Below are 19692 nucleotides of genomic sequence, written 5' to 3' on the forward strand. Positions count from 1 at the left end.
TAAAATGCCAAAAGTAAAATTTATAGTGGGTAGGTGGGAAACCAAAACTATTTCAAATCTCTCCATCATTATGGTGTAAAACTAAAGTGAATTACTCCAAATCTTTTTTCATGGAATAGGAAGTATTTTTCATAGGAATAGTTAACATTAATCTTCAAACTTCAATTTTATAGTGATTGTCTGAATTTCCAGGCTATTGACATTGTTCTCCTAGTTGTAATATACAGTTATTGGCAATTATTAAAGCACATTATTATAGTGTTGGGCTAGTTGGGTATTCACCACTCTCCTGAGATCCTCAGTTTTTAAACTATCAACAAAAATTAAAGACGTTATTCTTTAACTAAATATTTGGTTGACATGTAGTAGAGAACAGCATCCTAATTATTGAGTGGTGCTTTCCCCATCAAATTGACTAATTACTGAGCCCTCTAGCGGAAAAAAGAAAAAGAAAACAGAAATAGTACATGAATACTATTGATCCATCTGATGGAGGCAGAATGAATACTGGCATTGTGTATTGATACAAAAGAGAATTGAAAATATAGCCAAAATTATCTAAAGAGAGAAGTTAGTACTTATTAAGTAACAGCTATCAGGTACAATTTTAGACACTGGGGAAAGATGAAAAATTCAAGGATATCTGTTAAGTTTATCAAGGGGGACAAAATATACACACATAATCAACACAAAATAATTTTGAACCAATACCATCCCTACTGAATAAAGAATCAAATCCAATTATTTTCTATAAACTGTAGGAGTGAATAAAGTCTTCCTATTTAAAGCTCTTCACAGCCTGGCTTTTCCTATTTTTTGATCTTTGACTCTCTAGGTTTTTTGATCAATTTACTACTCCTCACCACATCTCTATCACTGAGGGAAGAAGTAGCTTCTATAAACGGTGAAGTGCTCCAGACATTCATGTTTGCATATGCCACGAAGCTGTCAATTTCTATGTACTGACCTAGAAGAGCCTTCAAAATGAAATCTAAGTTTGGCCAACTAGCAACTTCTGAGAAAACAAATTTTTGAAGATTATTTCTGGACTAGAATATAAAGTGAAGCTGGAAAAATACTCCCCTAGTATTCATTCATTAGTAATCAATCTATCACCTAGCATTTATTAAATAACCCATGTGCCAGGTTCACCTACATTACTAAACTTTCAAATACCATATAAATGGATACTATTATCTGAAGAGAGCATTGTACAAAGTGGTTTCTGTGGATTGTTTATAGCTCTTGTATTCAATGATTCTAGCTTATGGCCAGTGTTTATACTATTGCTCTGAATAAGCTATGCCATAAATATCTAATTATTGTTTCTATAATAAAATGAACTTTGTCTTTTTTGCTCAAGTTATTATCACTAAGTAGTTCCCTTTCCACCAAGCAATTTCTTTTTTTGAATTTATCTAATTCATTCACTGGGACATGGATCCTCCCTATTTCAAGGTGCTAATTATTTAATATAATGAAAAAGAAAAATGTTTTTAGTCACTCAAAAAAATACTGGCTTAAAATTTAAAACTTTCGATCATAAAAAGTCATTAGAGAAAAAAAACAAAACTAAGTTCTCTTCTTAGTGTCACAAGAGCACCATCTTGTGGCTTGGAATAACTTGAAGAGTTTATGGGTTTGGGGATCAAATTTAGTATAAATAAGGAACTACTATATCATACTAGCCATAGGAATTTCTTAATTTGTGAATGAGTAAAGGCATATTATGTTTGTTCCTATAATTAACATACCGCTTAAAGATGGCAGCAGTTAAGTCACATCTCACATTCAAGTTTTTAGTAATTGATTCTTAAAGACGGCTTTATAATATACCACCAGTCAATCCTTACCTTTTACCAATGGCTCACATTTGCAATGGAGCTGACTAGAAAGGATGGAAATATTTGGTCCCAGAACCTAGGTAAGGTATTTAACGCATATAGATTTTATCAGCACTATATACATTTGGGGAAATTTGGATATAAAGTAGTAAAATAGAAATATTCTGCAATAATTAAGAAATTAATGCTGATAGCCCATGACAAATCAGATTCTGCCACAAAATGATTCTGTATAGAACATTTAAAAATAGGACTGGTGAGAGGGCAGATTCATTAACGTTACATTAAGAGTAGTTTCTGTTATTCAGCTTCAGTATTTACAAAACAATCAAATTATATTTAAATACATTTAATTTTTATTATATAAGCACACATAAAATATGGAAAAATATATAACAAATGTACAAAAGTCTTAAAAACATTTTAGAGAAGAAAACAAGACATCACAGTAACAGACATTCCTCTCCTTTATCTGGAAATAACTGGAGGGAATTTCAGATTTGCTGACATTGAAAAAACATGTGAAAAGGACAAAAACAATTATAGACAAATTCCTGATATTACAATTGTAGTTACTTTTACTTGGAAGCCAAATAAACAATGCCTCAAAAAATAGAGGACATGAGGATATAAAATACATTTTTTAAACTTAAGAATCATATTAAAATAACTGGAGAAAATGAATAGCATGTTTAAATAGTTTTGCTAAACTGCATTCTTTTGAGATGAATCTCCAAAGTACACTTAAGAAAATATTCTGGTCTTAACTGTCTATTTAGGACTAGCCTTTTAAAATAAAGCCCAGAATTTTGTATTGGGATCCTTTTTGGTTATAAATGCAGTGAAATCTAAAAACATGCCAAAGCTACCAAGTTCCAAAAATTCAGTGAAGTTTGTTTTGTTTTGTCTTTTTTAAACTGATTTTCATGTAGAACTGAAAAATAAGAATATATTTACTTTTGTTTTTTAATTTAAAATAGACTTTAGGGCAGAACCATATTATGGTCACCTAATATAACAACTCCAATCCAACTTTAATAGTTGGCTAGTTACAACTGATAAAATGAAAGATCATAACCTCCGCAAATTCTTTTTACTTTTTTTACTACCAGGAAGAGGTCCCACTTTGGAGTTTGCTTTTAGGGTTTTTTCATTTGAACAGTCTTTGGTGATATGATAGCTACATAAACATTTTGTACAAAAATCAAAGCCACAGCTTTCTCGGTTGCATGTTGCTCTCTGCAAATAGGGGTCATATTTTGCAGGTGAGTTGCAATGGACACAGGCTCTTAGGCTTTCAGTCTTTTTCAATGTCTTGGCAACCTATAAAGAAAAATTCACATATTAAAAAAAAATCAACACTTTAATAGCATAGTGAAAATAAGCCATTTATGACTATGTAAAGAGTAAAATTAAATTCCTCCTTATCAAAGGAAGATCTTAAAACACTCACTGGAGTCCCCCCCCCCCCCCGCCATTTTCTTGAGGTTTGTCATATAAAGCTTTATCAGAAAAATATGAAAATTGATTGGGAGGAAAATTAGGGTAAAGGGAAAGAAAACAGAATATAGCCCATTCTAAGACAAACAGCACATGGTTTATACTTGCAAGTCCTTTAAAAGGTCTTTGTATCACCACAAATAGGCACATTAAAAATGCTTGTAGAAGTTGGGTGTGGCACCAGAGGACTATAACCCCTGCTGCTGGAGAAACTAAAGACATTGCTGCATCATATATAACACAATGTTCTACAAAGAAAGCTAGATGTGGAAGAACTTTGGCCAAGTCACTTGCCCCAATTTTTTCATCTTTAGGAAACTGGGCTAGAGAGAGTATTACACTGTTTTACAGACAGGACTAAATGCCTTTTTAGTTCTCACCCAGCTCTATATATGATGCTAGGCACCCTGAGCTACATGTCAAATACTTAAAGATTTCTAGGAATTTGGTGAATACCCACGGAAAATTTAGGGGAAAATATTAGCCATGCATCTGGTAAGAAGGCTATCACGTCTAATGTACAATAAACTACTAGTAGCTAGCTACCTTTGGCCTTCAGTGAGGATTTATTTTAGTAATAAATCATCTATAAAAATGAGAAGTCATGTGAGTCAATATATTTTGAGGCAAAATTCAGCCTAAAAACTGAACATCGAGTTTAGAATGCATATTATAGAATCACCATACAATTAACATACATATCAATAGGGAAAAAAAATAATTACCTCAGAAAATTCAGTGTGTCGACTATATGTAGAAATTTTCTGATCAGCTAATTTGGGCTGAGATCCTTTTTTGGATGCACCAGGAATCTGGACTGTTGATTTCTGAACAGAAGCTAAAGCTGCCCTGACTAGAACATACTCTCTAGTTGCAGCATGAGTTGAAAATTTGGCAGTATTTTCCTATGAGAAATAATAAGAAAAAAAGTTAATGACATACTTAGCTATCTTTTTGAAAAGTATGAGGAAGACAGTTATAAATGAAATAGAAATAAATGACTATAAAAACTTACAGTAGTTTTTTTCATTGCTGTACTATATAAATGGAAAGCCCCTTTATTCTCTTTCAGAATCTTCTTCCATGTTGCACTCACTTTGGCCACACTGATAAAGTAAAAACATCAATCATTATATTTCAATAGCTACATAGCAAAAGCTAGCAAAACAATGATACTAAAAATAATTCCATTTCTACAGTTTTCATTTTCCTGAATATCTATATTCATTGCCATAATGACTTGTAATGACTTGGACCTATACTATATATACATTAACCCCTTGACTAGGACTAAATATATCCAAATCTCTAACACAAGTCTCACTCTACAAAATTGAACATAGGTTCTAAAAAGCTATGTCAATGATAAACAAGCTTTGCCAATTCTACCAACCTGAAAACATTAATGAAAGGATAATATGTGTCTGGTGAAATACATCAGAATTTTCATAAAGTTAATACAGAAACAATAAAACTACTGATAAAGAGTTTAGCTTAATGAGTCTTTAGGTAGTCCCAGAGATCTTGTAACAAATCTACTTGGAGTTTGTAGAAGGTTCTATAACTAAAAAACCAGGAGTATACCCTATTATCTACACTGGTGGTGGTGGTGGGGGGGGATCAGAAACATGGATCCAGATTAAGCTAAAGAATGAAATGAATTAAAATAATCCTTTCAAAGTTCCAAACTAGGTTACAGTCAAGTCAGAGCAACTATGAGACATCTTTGCAAAAAAGATACTTACTTGATCAAATCCATCTCACTGAGGTGTTTTAAAATGTTTGCTAAGATATGTCTGAGTCCCCTCTGGAAAAGTTCACTGAGAATATCCAGTTGATCTAAGCCCATTTTTCTGCCGATTACATTATGTAGTCCAAAATCTCCGTGTGCAACTATTCTTTCCACAGTTTCCCAATCTACTTTAGGATTTCTTTTGGCATTCTTTTTTAAAGTTGAACAAACCACTTCCTCAAAATGAAGGATTGGCAACAAGTTTTTATTTGGAAACTGTTCTGTGTTTTCGTTCTGTAGAAGGCATTGTTTGGGGCTGACAATGAAATTCCGAGACAACAGAAGGCTGTTATATTCCTGCTCACCGGGACTACTTTGATGAGAAAATGAAGAGTAGCCACTGTCCTCATAAAGTCTACTGCTCTCCAACTCTTCCAATTCACTTGAAGCATCAAGATTCTGCACTGCTTGATTTTCCTTATTGTGTACTGGCCTGTTTTCAGTTTTCAGTTCCACAATCCTGTGATTCACATTCTGAGGTCCACTGTAGCATAGACTTCTATCTTCTTTAATGCACTCTTTACAAAAATCTTCCAAATATTCAGGAGTACCAGATTCCAGTTTTTTGCTAATCTCAGGCTTTGCTAATGCAGGCCCAGAATTAACATGGTTACAGTTAAAATCACATTTCATTTTAACAGAACAGTAAGAATTGTCTTTATTCTCTTGTCTGTATCCTGTCAAAAGAGCACAAAACAACATACAATTAGACTCCAAAGGCATTTAGTGTATATTAGATACACAAAACTCTTTGTGCCTCAGTTTCCTCATTGTAAAATGAAAAGATTGGTCTACATGCACTTCTGTGTGTATATATATATATATATATATATATAATATTTCATGCAATTATTCCTGTATAATGTGCAAAAACTATAATTTGTAAGGAAATGACAACTATTCTTAACACCTTAATTATATACTTTACATGTCATGTCTTCTATAAGCTCTTCGGTGGTTTGGATCTCTACTTTTCTGCAAACTTATTAATCAGTCCTTGCTTTTAGACACAGTGTGCCTGAAACAGTATCTTCAATTTAGACTGTTCCTTGGCAAACTCAGATAAAATGCTATGAACATTTCTTCAGTAATTAGCTAATAAATTAATGAAATTGAAAATAGAAATATGCTTATTAATGGTCATCAGGATCTGACATAAGCCTTACCTCTCCAGTCTTACTATATACATCATTCTCCTAACTCTACTGGGCAGTCAAATTGATTTACGTTCTGCCTAGAATGTGCTTCTTCTTCATTCCTATCATAAATTCCCAGTTTCTTCAAGGGTCAATCAGCTCTAGGTGTCTGGTTGGGTGCTAAGAACCCAGAGGAAGGTAATAAGGTAAGATTCAAGCTGGTCTTAGTTTAGAAGAATGTTCTGACAACAGTTTACAAGGGAGAGCACCTGTTTCCTTAGAATTTCAGTCCTGTCAAGAACACTTTTATAGAAAGATTGCCTCCCTAAAAGTCAGTTGAATCCAAATGATATATTAGGAATATATTCAACTCACTTTTCTATCACCTTTCTCTTTTCACTCAAGTAATTTCCAATTCTCAGAATAACTTCCCCGCCCAAGCCTATCTCCACTTGCATTTCTTATGTACATTTTAAAGCCCAATTAAAAGGTGATTCCTTCCAGGAAGCTTTCTCAGATCACCCTGCACAGGTAATGAAAAACTTTTCATTCTGTAGAACTCAAGCACTTTTTTTAAAATGAGAAATCCAAGAAATTTGTGTATTTAATTACAAACCAAATAAAAGATGATTCAATTCTTATACAGCTATCATTGGTTAAAATCTACCCCAGTGTACCAGTAGACCTCTTAAGTGTCCGAAACATAATTCATCATCTTTCCTGCCTACCTACCAAATTGTGGCCAAAACCTGTCAATCTTACCTTTGCAAGACCTCTTGAATGTGTCCTTTGATACCACTCCAAATCAAATTACTTTACACCTGGATTATTACAATAGCCTGCTGATAGGTCTGCCTGTCTTAAGTCTTCTCAATCCATCCTCCAACCTCCATTTAGCTTCCAAAGTGATTTTCCTGAAGTATAGATATGACTATATCCCTTAAATCAAAAGCCAGTAGGTCCCAATTGCTTCTAGGATCAAATATAAATGTTGTTTGGAGTTCAAGCGCTCCAAACCTAGTCTCCTCTAACCTTTCCAGATTTTTAACATCTTACCATGTATTCTTTGATCCTGACAATGGCCTCCTAACTTTCTATGAACAAGACTCTACTCTTGACTCTTCCTTTCAGTAAAACTAAAATCCCATCTTCCTAACATCTCTTAATTTTAGTGCCTTCCTTCTAATTATTTCCTATTTATCCTGTATATAGGTCACTTGTACATATTTTCTTGCTCGTTGTTTCCCCTGGTACACAATGAGATCCTGGAGGGCAAGAACCTGTCTTTTGCCTACCTTAAATCCCCAGTGCTTAGCAGACAACAGGTGCTCAAAAAATGTTTGACTGAATATTAGACTATAGGAATACAAAAAAAAAAAAGGACAATCTCCCTGTCTCCAAGGAGCTAACTTACAAGAAGCTTATATGAGGAGTTGCTGAGAGAATGTTAAGACATGTTCACAAATAAAAGCCTGCACAAAGTAATTTCATGTAGAAATATTAAGGAACTGGGAGACCAGGAAAGATCTGTATAGTAGGTAGCACTTGAAGGAAGCTACGGAGTCTATGACCAGGGAATGCATCAACAGGATCCAATGGTTCAACCAACAAGCATCTATTAAGCTCTTGCTATGTACCAGGCCCTAACTCTAAGGTAGGACTAGAGATAACAAAGACAAAAAATGAAACAGTTCCTGTATTCACATATATTCCAGACATGGAAGAACCCTTCTGCAAAGGCAGAGGCAAAGAGCCTGAATATTGAATATGGATTTTAGCTTGAAAAACAGTACAAGTGGAATTATATGTACATGAAGGAGAATAAGATGAAATAAAATTAAAAAAATATAGTTGGGAGACAAAAGGTCTCAGAATGAGTCATGATTCTCAAAGTTTGAGTATGACAGAGACAAGATGGTATGGGTGATGAACTGGAGAAGCTGGGGAAGCAGTGAGAGCAAATTAGGAGGTTATCATAATGGTCCCAAGAGGTGTAAATACAAAGTAGAGATGTGAAGGGCAAGAGCTATAGAGAGGGATGAGGGATGATTCACAGAACTGGTACCTAGAGGAGAGGAGAGTAAAGAGTGGTAGATGACTCCAAAGTTGCTTATCTGAGTGATAGTAAGGATGATGGTGCTCTATAGAGAAATGAAGAAACGTGGTGGATGCATTTTTCACTTATGTTGTATTTGCTTGAACCAAAATAATTGAATATGGTAACCTTATAGGGCAGGGACTGGGACTTTTCTCTTTCTGATCAACCACATTCAAAAAGAATGGGGTAAAGAACTGTATTGACCACTCCTTCCCAACTATACTTTTCCTTTAAAAATGCATAGTAGAGGAAGCACTTCAATATTCATTTCCTTAGTTCTGTAATACTTAACTTACAAATTTTAAAACCCAGGTCTATAATTACAAATTCTGTAAAGTTTTGCTCAAACTCAGAATGGTCAAAATTAAATATATCAATCTCAAGTCAACACCCTACATATGATACTACTGATTATAAAATTTTACTTTTGTAAACACTTTCATGTTTTATTTTTTCCAAAATTATCCCTTAAAATAAGAAGAACAGATATTATCTTATGGACAGAAAATTGAAATATAATGTACAAAAAACACAGGGAATTAGGAGATCTGGTCACCCTGGCTCAGCCACAAGCTTAATGTGCCACTTTGGGGAGTTATTCCAGTCACTTCAGTTTCCTAATCTGCAAACAGATGTAGTAAGTGATTTCTTAAATTTCTTCTAGATGAAATGATATGCCTAAGGTCACAAGGCTAGTAAGTTAGCTGAGCTGAGAAAAATGAGCATTTCAGTCTTATTAGTTTTTGTCCTGAAGGAACTCAGACCACTTTGTATCTAGAACCAAGGGTCCTTAATATTTACCTTTATATATATAAAATTAATTTTACCTTTTAGGAAAGAGAAGTCAATATCACAGCCTGGCTTGGAATTGAGGTGGAGCACAAATTGCTTACTTTATTTGTATGTGTCATACCTCCGCCCCCTACTGGATTATGAACCGCAAGAGCACTTAAGGACAAAAAAAAAAAAGCCAAGTCTGCCTCCAGTGGTCTTAATTATTCTCTTCACCTTTTCTTTGTGATCACTTCTAAAGTAAAATGATTTGATAAAAAAAAAAATTGGGAGACACCCCCAAACAGGGGAAAAGTGACAAAGAGGTTTAAAAAAAAAGTATTTTAAAATTGCTCAATTGAAGTAAGGTTTTAAAAGAACTAGATAGCTTATCTAATAGATATGTATATAAAATTCCTATCATTCACCAATGGATCCAAGGACTGTGATTCCTAATCTTTTTATCTAAGAAACCCTCTTAAAAGTAATAAAAATTCCCAAGACTTTTACAGAACTCTATTATCAGTCATCATCAGTTAAAAATGTATAATGGCAATGCATGGTACATAAGTAGATGTGGCTACTATTATTACTTTAAAAACATTTAATAACAACAAAAATACATCCCAGAAGAGGCATTTCAGTAATTCCCTTCTCATTTTTATTTTATTAAACCTTTCACTGCTGTTTTATGTTACATCTGACACTGAACTTATTCTCTAAAACTGAAAAATATCCTGTCTTTAGTCTCTAAAACCCTTTCAGGAAAGCTCTCCAGTTTAAAATCTCCTTAGAGAGAACCACCATGTGCCTGGCTATGAGCATGATCCTTGACTCAGGGGCCTAGGTGCCACTAACTGCCGGGTTATCCGCTATCAGTCACCAGGTCCCCTCCTTGCCCCACTTTCTAAACCATTTCCAGGGTAAAACCAACCCCCCCCCCAACTCCTACTTCATGTTTTCTGTTTTTGCCAATCAACCTATCAATAGAGTCTTCCTACATTTCAGTCCTTCAGAAAAATAGTGAGAAGGGGAAGAATATTCACCTTCAAACTAACTCTTCAGTCTCTCTGACTCACACTTGGCCAGTATGGCTTCCCTCCTTGAAATTTAGCTTTAAATAAAAAGTGTTCTGTCAAGTTTCCTCTTTTGGAGGGAGAAGCCTACAGAGTATTGATTATGGGCTGGTAATAGGGCAAACTGATCGTTTCTGAAGTAAAATGGTAAGATTACAGCCGGAGAAAACAGTAAGAGCTACTTAGGTAAGAAGAAATGGCATTTCTTGCGGGCTGAGGCCGTCCCAGCTGGGGATTAGGAGGGAAACCCGAGTCTCCCACCTCGCGCAGCCTTTCCCTCCAAAGGCGATGGGTCAGGAGGGGGATTAAGGATCAAATTTGATTTAAATTAAGAAGGCCCCCCTCGGCAGGCTGGGGTGGCAGGGCGGATTTAACCCTTTCCTCGGGCGCCGGCCCCACGCCGGCCCGCTCCAAGGCGGGGCGCATTTGGCGGGAGAGGGGAGCGAGGCCACGGCCGCTGAGGAGAGGCCGGGCCGGGCCCCGTCTCCCGCGTCCGGGCCGGGCATCACCCCGGGCCTCCGGGCACCAGGGGGTCGGGGTCCCCGGCCCCCCCGCGCCGCCCCGTCGGGGGAGGAGGGTCTGGGTGGGGGAGGGGGCATGTGGCGCCTCTCGGGGGGGGGGGCCGGACAGCGGGGCCGACGTCGCCCACCCCCCGAGCCCGGCTCGCGCCCTCGGCCCCGGGCCGCCGCCCGCCCCCCGCCCCGGCGCGGCCGCGCGCCCGCCGGGCCCGGGTACTCACTGTCAGCCGGGCGCGGGGCCTCGGGGGCCGTACCGGTGTCCGGGCCGCTGCAGCAGGGGGCGGGCGCGCAGGGGCAGCAGCGGCAGCAGGCGCTGCGCGGGCGGCTCATGCCCGGTCCGGGCGCTGCGGGCCGGGCGGCGCTCAGGGGCGGGAGGCTGCTCCGGCGGAGAGCGGCCGCGGCGCCGGCTCCAGCACAAGGGGACCTTCCAAAAGGCGCCAGCTGGTACTTTTAAAATCTTTGAATTTGGTGCCCAAATCCGGGAGGCCCAATGGAGGCAGGCGATCCGGCCGGCCCGCCAATAGCGAGGCGGAGGGCGGGGAGGCCTCCACAGCGGGCCAATCGGCAGGCGAGGCCCACCGGCGGGAGGCGGGGCCGGGGCCGAGGGCGCCCCGCCTCTCTCCATCTCCCGAGCGCAGTTCCAGCTGCGCCGGAAAGATGCCGGAGCCCGGAGCGCGCGGGGCGGGGCCCGCGGGGGGCGGGCGGCTGGAGCGCGCGCGGCGCGCCGCCCGGCCCGCGCGCGCGCCCAAGTTCATGGCTTCGGCCCCGCCCGCCGGCGCCCGGCCCCCGGCGGCGGGACGGCATCCGCTCCGGCTCGACCCTCCGCGCCGTCCTCGTTCCGCGGCCCGGAGCTCCGGCGGCCGGCGGAGGCCCGTCCCGCGCGCTCTTTTCGGGGTCCCGTCCTCCGCCAAACTCGCACGCCTCCCCGCCTCCCTCCCCCCCGCCTCCTCCTCCGAGCGCGCGCTCGCGCGGCCCTCCCCCCGCCAAGCCCCTCCGCGCAGGCGCCGGGCGCCCGGCGAGTTGGCGGGGTGGCGCGTGCGCCCTGGCCGCCGCGCGCTTCTGGCGGGGGCGGGGGCGGGGGGCGGCGCGGGGCGGCGCTGATTGGCCCGCGCCCCGCGAGTCCCGCGCTGCCGGCCCCGCCAAAGCCGAGGGCGGAGATCCCGCCAAGATTTGGACGGCTGCCCGGGGAGCCCGGGGCCCCTCCCGGCCTCCGCGGGTGGGGGCGTCCTTCCGCACCCCCGGCTTCACTTCTCCCGCGCGCCATCCCCGCGGCGCGCCTCCCCAAGGAGACCCAAGTCATAAAGGCCCTGAACCACGGGGGGCCCATGGGGACCCCGCAGGGCCCGCCCTTCAAGGCCCCTAAGGAAGACTGGCCCCGGGACGTGAGCCGGCCACGCGGCCTGCGAGCACCCCCACACGCCGGCGGGTCCCCGTGGCCCCCCGCGGCGGGGTCGCTACCCGCTCGGACCGACCCCTCCGCGGGCCTTGCCCAAATGGTCGCCATTCGGCCTCCCTCGTGGAAGAGGACCCTAGTATCGGGGGGCCCGGCCCGCAGAGGCCCCCAGGCTGCGCCATGCAAGGCTTGACCCCACGTCCACTCTGCCGCCAGGCCTGCCCACGTGGGAGCCAGCTCCGTCCCGGGGTCTGGGCTCTAAAGGCCCAGGGCAGTAGCAAGGACGGGAAGGGGGCCGGAGGTCTGGGCAAAGCGGGCAGGGGACTGGCACAGAGACGGAACCCGACCCCAGCGGACAAGAGCAGACCCAGCGGTGCGACGTGCCCAAGGAGACCCGAGTAATCAAGCGCCCGGACCGATGACAAACCTAGCTCTTGGGATGGGCCACAACATACGTGCAGTGCATCATTATTTATGCAATTTAACTACATTAAGCTTACGAAGCGCAGGTCGCCGGAGGTGCAGTGACTAAAATGAAAAATGCCTGCATGTTAAACCAAGTAGTTTAGAGGAGGAGGGTACTAGCATGAGCGCTTGAACTGGGATCCATTTATTTTACAGGTAGGAAACAGAGGCAAGAGAAATGAAGTAACTTAACCAGGGTCCTTCAGGACTTCAAACCCGGTTCTTACGAAGGTTTCATTGAATTAGATCTGCAAAGAGCGTTTGAGAGATTTTTTACGTTTTAGATTTTTCAAGGCAGCGGGGTTAAGTGGCTTGCCCAAGGTTAAGTGTCTGAGGTCAGATTTGAACCCAGGTACCCCTGACTCCAAGGCCGATGCTCTATCCACTGCGCCACCTAGCCACCCAATGGGAAGAGCATTCGAGATCATCTAGTTTAATCATGTCATCTTGCAGATTAGGAAACTCAGGACCAGAGATATAAACTAGTATGCACAATGTCACATAAGTATTAAGTGGAAGAACCAGGACTCAAACCCAGACCCTCTGGCTCCAAATCCGACTCTTCCATGGCAGGTACCATGCTGCCTCCCTTGAGACATGAAGTATAATAGGTGAATTAAAGGAGTGCTGAATAGACATGTAATACAGGAATAATGAGTCCAAGGATTAATCAGCAAAGGTATCCTAAAGGGACTTTCAGTACTGTTTTGAAAGAAAAAAGTTTCCCTCTCAGAAAGAAACTAGGAAGAGGATGCATTCTAGGTTGGATAATAACCAAGAAAGAGCTAGAAAATGAGTTAATCTATAGCAGCCAGAGACTTCATGCAGATTAATATGACTGAGACACACAGTGATAAGGGATGTGGTCTGTAGAGTGAGACAGGACTGCTCAGATGTTAGGCTGGAGCTGGTGTTTAGGGAATGAAAGAATTTTTTTTTAGGTTTCTTGCAAGGCAATGGGGTTAAGTAGCTTGCCCAAGGCCACACAGCTAGATAATTATTAAGTGTCTGAGGTCACATTTGAACTCAGGTCCTCCTAACTCCAGGGCTGGGGCCCTATCCATTGTGCCACCTAGCTGCCCCGAATGAAAGAATTTTAATAAGTGTTTTCTGTCTGTCCTTCAGTCCACAAACATTTGGGTGGCCTGGTGGAAGGAGTGCTGGGCCTGAGTCAGGAAGAGATGTGGCCAATGTGGCCTGAGACCCTTACTAATATGTGTGACCCTGTCACTTAACCCTGGAGAAGAAAATGGCAACTCACTCCAGTATCTTTGCCATGGAGTCATGAAGACACTGCCAGCCTGTGTCAAGCAAGGAGAACACAAATGCAAAGAAGGAAAAATGATTCCTACTCTCTAGGAACTTACAACATTCAAATGGGGGATGATAACACAAAAAAGGAAGTTGAAAAGAACATAGGAAGGAAGAAAGTGCTAGTGCTAGGCCCAAGGGCATGATGGAGCAGTCTGGAGAGAAATGAAGGGAAGACTAGCCTGGATGCCTCTTTAAATGGAGGTTTTGGGAAGACTTTGACTTTAATAATTGCAGTGTTATTAGTTGAGTCCTTCCCAACCCCACCCCCATCCCACCCTTTCTCCAATATTTCCTGGGATTTATTTTACGTGTTTTGGTTATGTGCTAGTTTTCATTTTGTTGATATGCACTTAGTTTAGTGGAATGACAACTCAATGAGAGGTTGGATTAGGTTATATTCTCTATATGCAAGGAAAAGTCTGATCTATTCCAGCCAAACTGTCCTTATACTAAGATGTGTCCCTACTTTTCAGAGCTGTCCTATATCCATTTACTTACGTCTGCTAGAAAGAATAGTGGATCTGAACTTAAAAGAAGTCAGTGAAGTCCTCAGTTAAGAGTTCCTGTTTTAGATGAACAAGGATCTGTCTTTATAGATGGTTGAAAGTAAACACTATGGTTAAAACACTTGAATATAAATGAGTTAAATATTGCGCCCAATTCTACAAAAATACTTATCAGTTTTGTGCAAAATTCAATTATTGTGGTGAGCTGGAAAGCTTCTTAGAACAAAACATTGCATGGATTGAAAACAGAGATGAATATCCTTGTTTAATATTGATAGAAATGAAAGAATTTTAATGGACTTTACTGTAGCAGGTCTAAGACATCTCTGTCTATAGATCTGTGACAGATATATAAGAGACTCCTAACTTTAATATTAAGGGTTAAATGATTGGGCTATCATAACTGAAGCTTAAATAACGTTAAAATATGTCATTTGAGTCTCACAACAGCCTTATGCAGGAGGTACTTATCCTCGTTGTATAGGTGAGATACCTGAGCCTCAGAGGTGACTTACTTATAATCAAGATTTGGGTTTTAAAGGAGACCATCTTGCTTCCAAGTCTAACCCTCTTATCCATTCGACCCCACTGCTGTCCTCTGGGGAATTGTGGAAATGAATCTTCAATGATCCCTGCTAGAATTTATATTTACACATTCACTTGTTATATGGCTTCCCTCTGTCATAATGTCCACTATAATGCAGCTCTTTGAGTGAACTATTTTATGGTGCTATTTGAGTCAATTCAACAAGCATTTATTAAACATTTATTGGGGGCTGCTAGGTGGCACAGTGGATAAAGCACCAGCCTTGGAGTCAGGAGTACCTGGGTTCAAATCCAGTCTCAGACACTTAATAATTACCTAGCCGTGTGGCCTTGGGCAAGCCACTTAACCCCATTGCCTTGCAAAAACCTAAAAAAACAAAATTATTTCATTCTCTTGAGATATCAATAATCATTGACATAAGACAGGAGTGCTGAAAAGAAATAATGACCCTAAGGATTAATCAGTAAAGGTACCCAAAAGGGGGCTGTATGTGCTAGCACTCTGCTATTTGCACAAACTGTTTACACAACATTGCAATGAAATGTTAGTACAAACTACATATAGAATCAGTGATTTTACAGGTACATGAATCCAGATTCTCTGGCTTAAAGCATTGGACAATCTTTTTTTAGGCTTCTCCAACTTCAATTCCCAGATAATATCAAATGAGATAATACACTTAAAACATGTTGCAAAGCTTATGGTGCTATTTTACTTTCAGGTAAGGCTAGCTCCCCCTTTTTTTTTGAGTCCATCCTCTTTCAATCAAAGCTGAACTATTTTTCCCCTGTTCCCTTAAAAAAATCCACATTGTGGCTTCATGTTAAAATGACTTTTATAATCCCAAGAACCCAGATTCGATTTCATCTTTCACACTGAGGTGTTTAATGTTGGATCCAGACCTGAGCTCCCTTGCCCAGTTGAGCTGGATTGATTTTTGTTTCTGAAACTTGAGAAAATCACTCTTAGCCCCAAGCAACACTCAACCCCCATGGAAAGCACAACACCTCGTCTTCCTGTAGCTCTCCCTAATAAAAGGCATGTTCATCAAACTACTTGCTGCTACACTCTCTTCTGGTCCCAGCCCACCATTCCTTCAATAACTTGCTTTACACCTCACAGTATTTGCATTTTATTGCAACCTTCTTATACCTGGGGCTTAGATTTAGTGCAAAACTAATGCTTACCTAAGCTTTAAACTCCTCTCTGCTATGTCCTCTTCCTTCCCTCTAGTGGTGATCCACTGTAAGGGTCCTCAGGGCCTGCCCACCTATATAACATCTGGGAATGAATTGACCAAACAAGCAGCCAAATGGGCTGCATGCCAACCTTATACACACCCTCAGTTGATTATATTGCTTTCCCTGGATTCAGAATATACACTGGATGAAGAACAAGCACAACTCTCCAAAGGAGCCATATGGCAGGGGCCCTGCCTGACTCAGAACAGCTGTCTTCTTCCCCGAAAGCCAGCAACTTCCTTTCTTTCTTACTTTCATGACTCCCTACATGTAGGGCATAAACCCCTCTTCCAGTTTCTATCCCCATTGACCAGCACTCTTGCTCTCTCTGATATCTTCCTGAAATTCGACCAAAGACCCTCACATCCCTAGCTGCACCTCCTCTCAAGGGCTTGCCCTCCCCCTTTTTCCAAGCCCATGGACATGTCCCCGGGGAACATCTCTGAAGGGTAGAGGCCCCCTGCCACTAATGAACAAACCTCTGGGGACTCCAAGGTTTTATTAAACCATTTGCTCCTTTGTTTTGATTTCTGATCTCCTTACAGTCAGATAATGGTCTTGCTTTCATATCTAAGGTCACTCAGCTCCTCTCAGCACTTCCATGGATCATATAGACCCCAGGCTTCCAGCAAAGTAGAGAAGGCAAGCTCCATTTTGAAGCACATCTAATTAAATTATCTTTGGAAATACATTCAACTAGGTTTCCCCTTGCACTGACTGACCAGGATTTTAGCCTGCCCTTGGGTTCAGCCCCTTTGAACTCCTGTGTAGATGTCCTTTCTTCCTTGGCCCTTCCTACCTAAGCAGGTCCCTCCACTGTGGACTGCATTCCCACCCTCATGCTTACAAGACCCTTGCTGTGGGAAAATGCCAACCGAACTTTTCCTCTCCCCAGAATCAACACCTCTTGAACTGGGTGTTTGACTCCTACTGAGGCTCCTTCTCAAACGGACAGGTCCCTCCCAAGTCGTCCTTACCAACCCCACTGCTGCCACACTTAGGGGCTTTGATCATTGGGCTCGTCTGAGTTCAAACATTCTGCGCCTGCAGATTCTGGAGATACTCCAGCTGTCCCACTTTGTGGTCCCGTCTCATATCCTGCAATGTACAAATCAGAGGTAGTCTTGCCAGAGACCCTTGGACTCTACGGCTGGAAGTGAGACCTGAGACCCAACGTCCATGCCCAGTTTCCTGACCTTTCTGAAAACTTATCTCCCATCTGTCTCCTTTTGGAGATATCCATTCCTCTGACTCCTTTCTTTGGCTTCAGGGGGACTTAACCCATTTTCCTCCCAAACAAATCATTGTATTTCCTTTCACGACTGCATTCTCTTGCTCTTTCTTCTCCACTTCTTTCACATCCCCTTCCCTTGCTGTCTCTCTTCACTGATTCAAAAGCTCCTGACCTCCCAGCATCTGGCTCATATCCTTGCTCTGGCTCACTATTTGCTGAACTAAAAAAATGCTGGCTCTGTCCCTCCCTTTTTGCCCCTGCAAATCGAAACCTCCCTGCCCCCTTGTCCACATGGCTCTCAGTAGAGAGCCTTTTTTTTTAACTTCCCTAGGAAGTGGATACCACCTTCCCGGATCAAGCTTACACTCTTGGGCACATGCCCTACCTCTCTTGCCAGCACAGCTGCCAAGTTTTACAACAAATTTTACTCCTTGCTCTCCCACCTCTCTCTCTGGTAGATGCTCCCAACGCTGGTCCCCTTATCATTAATGTTCCTTTTGCTTGGCATAGTCCACTTTGCATCTCCCAGTCACAATCCATCTCCAATATTTTGGTGGGCTCCTTGTCAACACGTCATAATGCTCAGGTTGACTACCCTGTCTCCCCAGTGCAAATGGCCTCTTCGCTTCTCAGCTCCCCATCACTGACAACTCCTAGCTCTGATCTTACTACTTGGTATTGCAATGATTGACCAATGCCTGGCTTCCAGGTCAGCACCTACCCAAGACTCCTCTCTACCAAAGGGACCAGCCACTTTAGATTGCTCAACAGTCACAGCTTGCTGTGGACACCAGAACTAAACTTTTTTGACTGAGCCAGAGGTGGAACGGCTCTTTGTAGCCCTTGCAGGCTTTCTTTCACTCTGGCACAGGGAATGAGTTTGATCATCTTTTTTTCTCTCTACCTTGGCTGTGTTCTTGAGAGGAGACAGGGTTTTCTTCCTTCAAGGGAACACTGCATTTTTATGTCTCCCCAGTAACTGGACTGTATCTGTTCCCTGGTCTACCTCTTGCCCCTCATTGAGGTGGCCCTTAAGAACCAGACCCTGTCACCCTCAAGACACACATGAGATACTGAAGGGATCCTTTCCAGGGTGAACATTGGGGGTAGGAGGCATCTCAACTTCTTTTGTATTATTTCCAAGTTATAAGAACTCCAAGAAAGTCTTGATGATATAGCAAAAAATAAACCAAAAACCCCTCCAAATCCAAGATTAGACTCTAACGGGACCTGTACCTACTGATAGCTGGAAAAGGAGTGCTCTGTTTCTGGAAGAATAGTGTTTCTATGTGGATTGGTCCAAGAAGCTGCAAAAAAAAAAAATTAGCTGACAGCCTCAAACAAAACATCAGAAAAAGATCAGCTGACACTTAGTCCAGTTGGTTCCAGTCTTCCCATATTATCCCCCACTAATCATGTTCTTTCTAGAACTCTTCTTAGGTCCTCCTTTGTTCAGGATGCTCACAACCTTCATACACCAGACAGTGAACAGTAGTGTCTGGAATGATCAAATCTGTGATGCTGCTTCTGGCCTAAGGATACCAACAGTTCGACACCTTATCTTAAGTAGCTCCAGAAGAACCTACTATCAACCCTAATCCCTGACTCTAATTCCCAGAAATTAAAAAGATTGGAACGTTGGATCCAAGCCTGGGGGTCCTCTCTTACCCAGTTGAATATCGTTTCCACAAAACTTAACTGAGAGAATGAATCTTAACCACCATAGAAACTCCAAGCAACTCTCAACCCTCTTGGAAACCTCAATACCCTGCTTTCCTATAGCTCTCATCCTATAAAAGGTACGCTTGCCAAACTTCCCACTACCAGAGTCTGGTCTGGACTCAGCCTACCATTTCTTCAGTAAACCACTTTACACCCCATGCCAAAATAATGCAGACTAGAGAGATTATCAGCCTCCACTCAATAAAATTAAACTAAAAAACCCATCAGTTGAGGTTCAGTTCTGGGCATCACATTTTAGGAAGGTCATTTGTTAAGATGAAGATCTTTCCAAGAAGGGGATAATGGGATCACAGCTTTATAGCTGGAAGAAACCTTAGAAGCCATTAGAAAACAGGCCCAGAGAGAGGATATGATTTGCCATGTTCTCTCCCCAGATCCAGCTTATTCCTCTCAGTTCAATCCAGGCGAGTCCTTTAAATGTTTTAATCTAAATTAAGGTTTTTCTCCTTGGACGTATGAGATTATGGCTCTACTTAAGTACAACTTTGAAGTCAATGTAGAATTAGGATTTCTA

The 19692-nt window shown here is 42.1% G+C and overlaps 1 protein-coding gene across 1 annotated transcript; it reads right to left on the minus strand.

Annotated features, from left to right (window-relative positions):
• Nucleotides 1–2193: 2193 nt before the first annotated feature.
• On the minus strand, nucleotides 2194–11141 carry FBXO5 (F-box protein 5). The gene is made up of 5 exons (XM_074187860.1): nucleotides 10957–11141; nucleotides 5090–5813; nucleotides 4360–4450; nucleotides 4070–4249; nucleotides 2194–3167 (listed from the first exon to the last, which is right to left on the minus strand). Exons 1-5 carry the CDS (start codon nucleotides 11063–11065, stop codon nucleotides 2916–2918), a joined length of 1356 nt encoding a protein of 451 aa, XP_074043961.1. The 5' UTR covers nucleotides 11066–11141; the 3' UTR covers nucleotides 2194–2915.
• Nucleotides 11142–19692: the final 8551 nt, after the last annotated feature.

This window comes from Macrotis lagotis, chromosome 5, assembly GCF_037893015.1.
Source record: "Macrotis lagotis isolate mMagLag1 chromosome 5, bilby.v1.9.chrom.fasta, whole genome shotgun sequence".
In the NCBI taxonomy this organism is placed as follows: domain Eukaryota; kingdom Metazoa; phylum Chordata; class Mammalia; order Peramelemorphia; family Peramelidae; genus Macrotis; species Macrotis lagotis.

Coding starts and splice junctions, on each gene's coding strand:
- FBXO5 (XM_074187860.1), bottom strand. CDS start 11,065: ATGAGCCGCCCGCGCAGCGCCTGCTGCCGCTGCTGCCCCTGCGCGCCC. Junction 5,814..10,956: donor GGCCCCGCGCCCGGCTGACA/GTGAGTACCCGG, acceptor CTCTTTTGACAG/GATACAGACAAGAGAATAAA. Junction 4,451..5,089: donor AGTGAGATGGATTTGATCAA/GTAAGTATCTTT, acceptor TTACTTTATCAG/TGTGGCCAAAGTGAGTGCAA.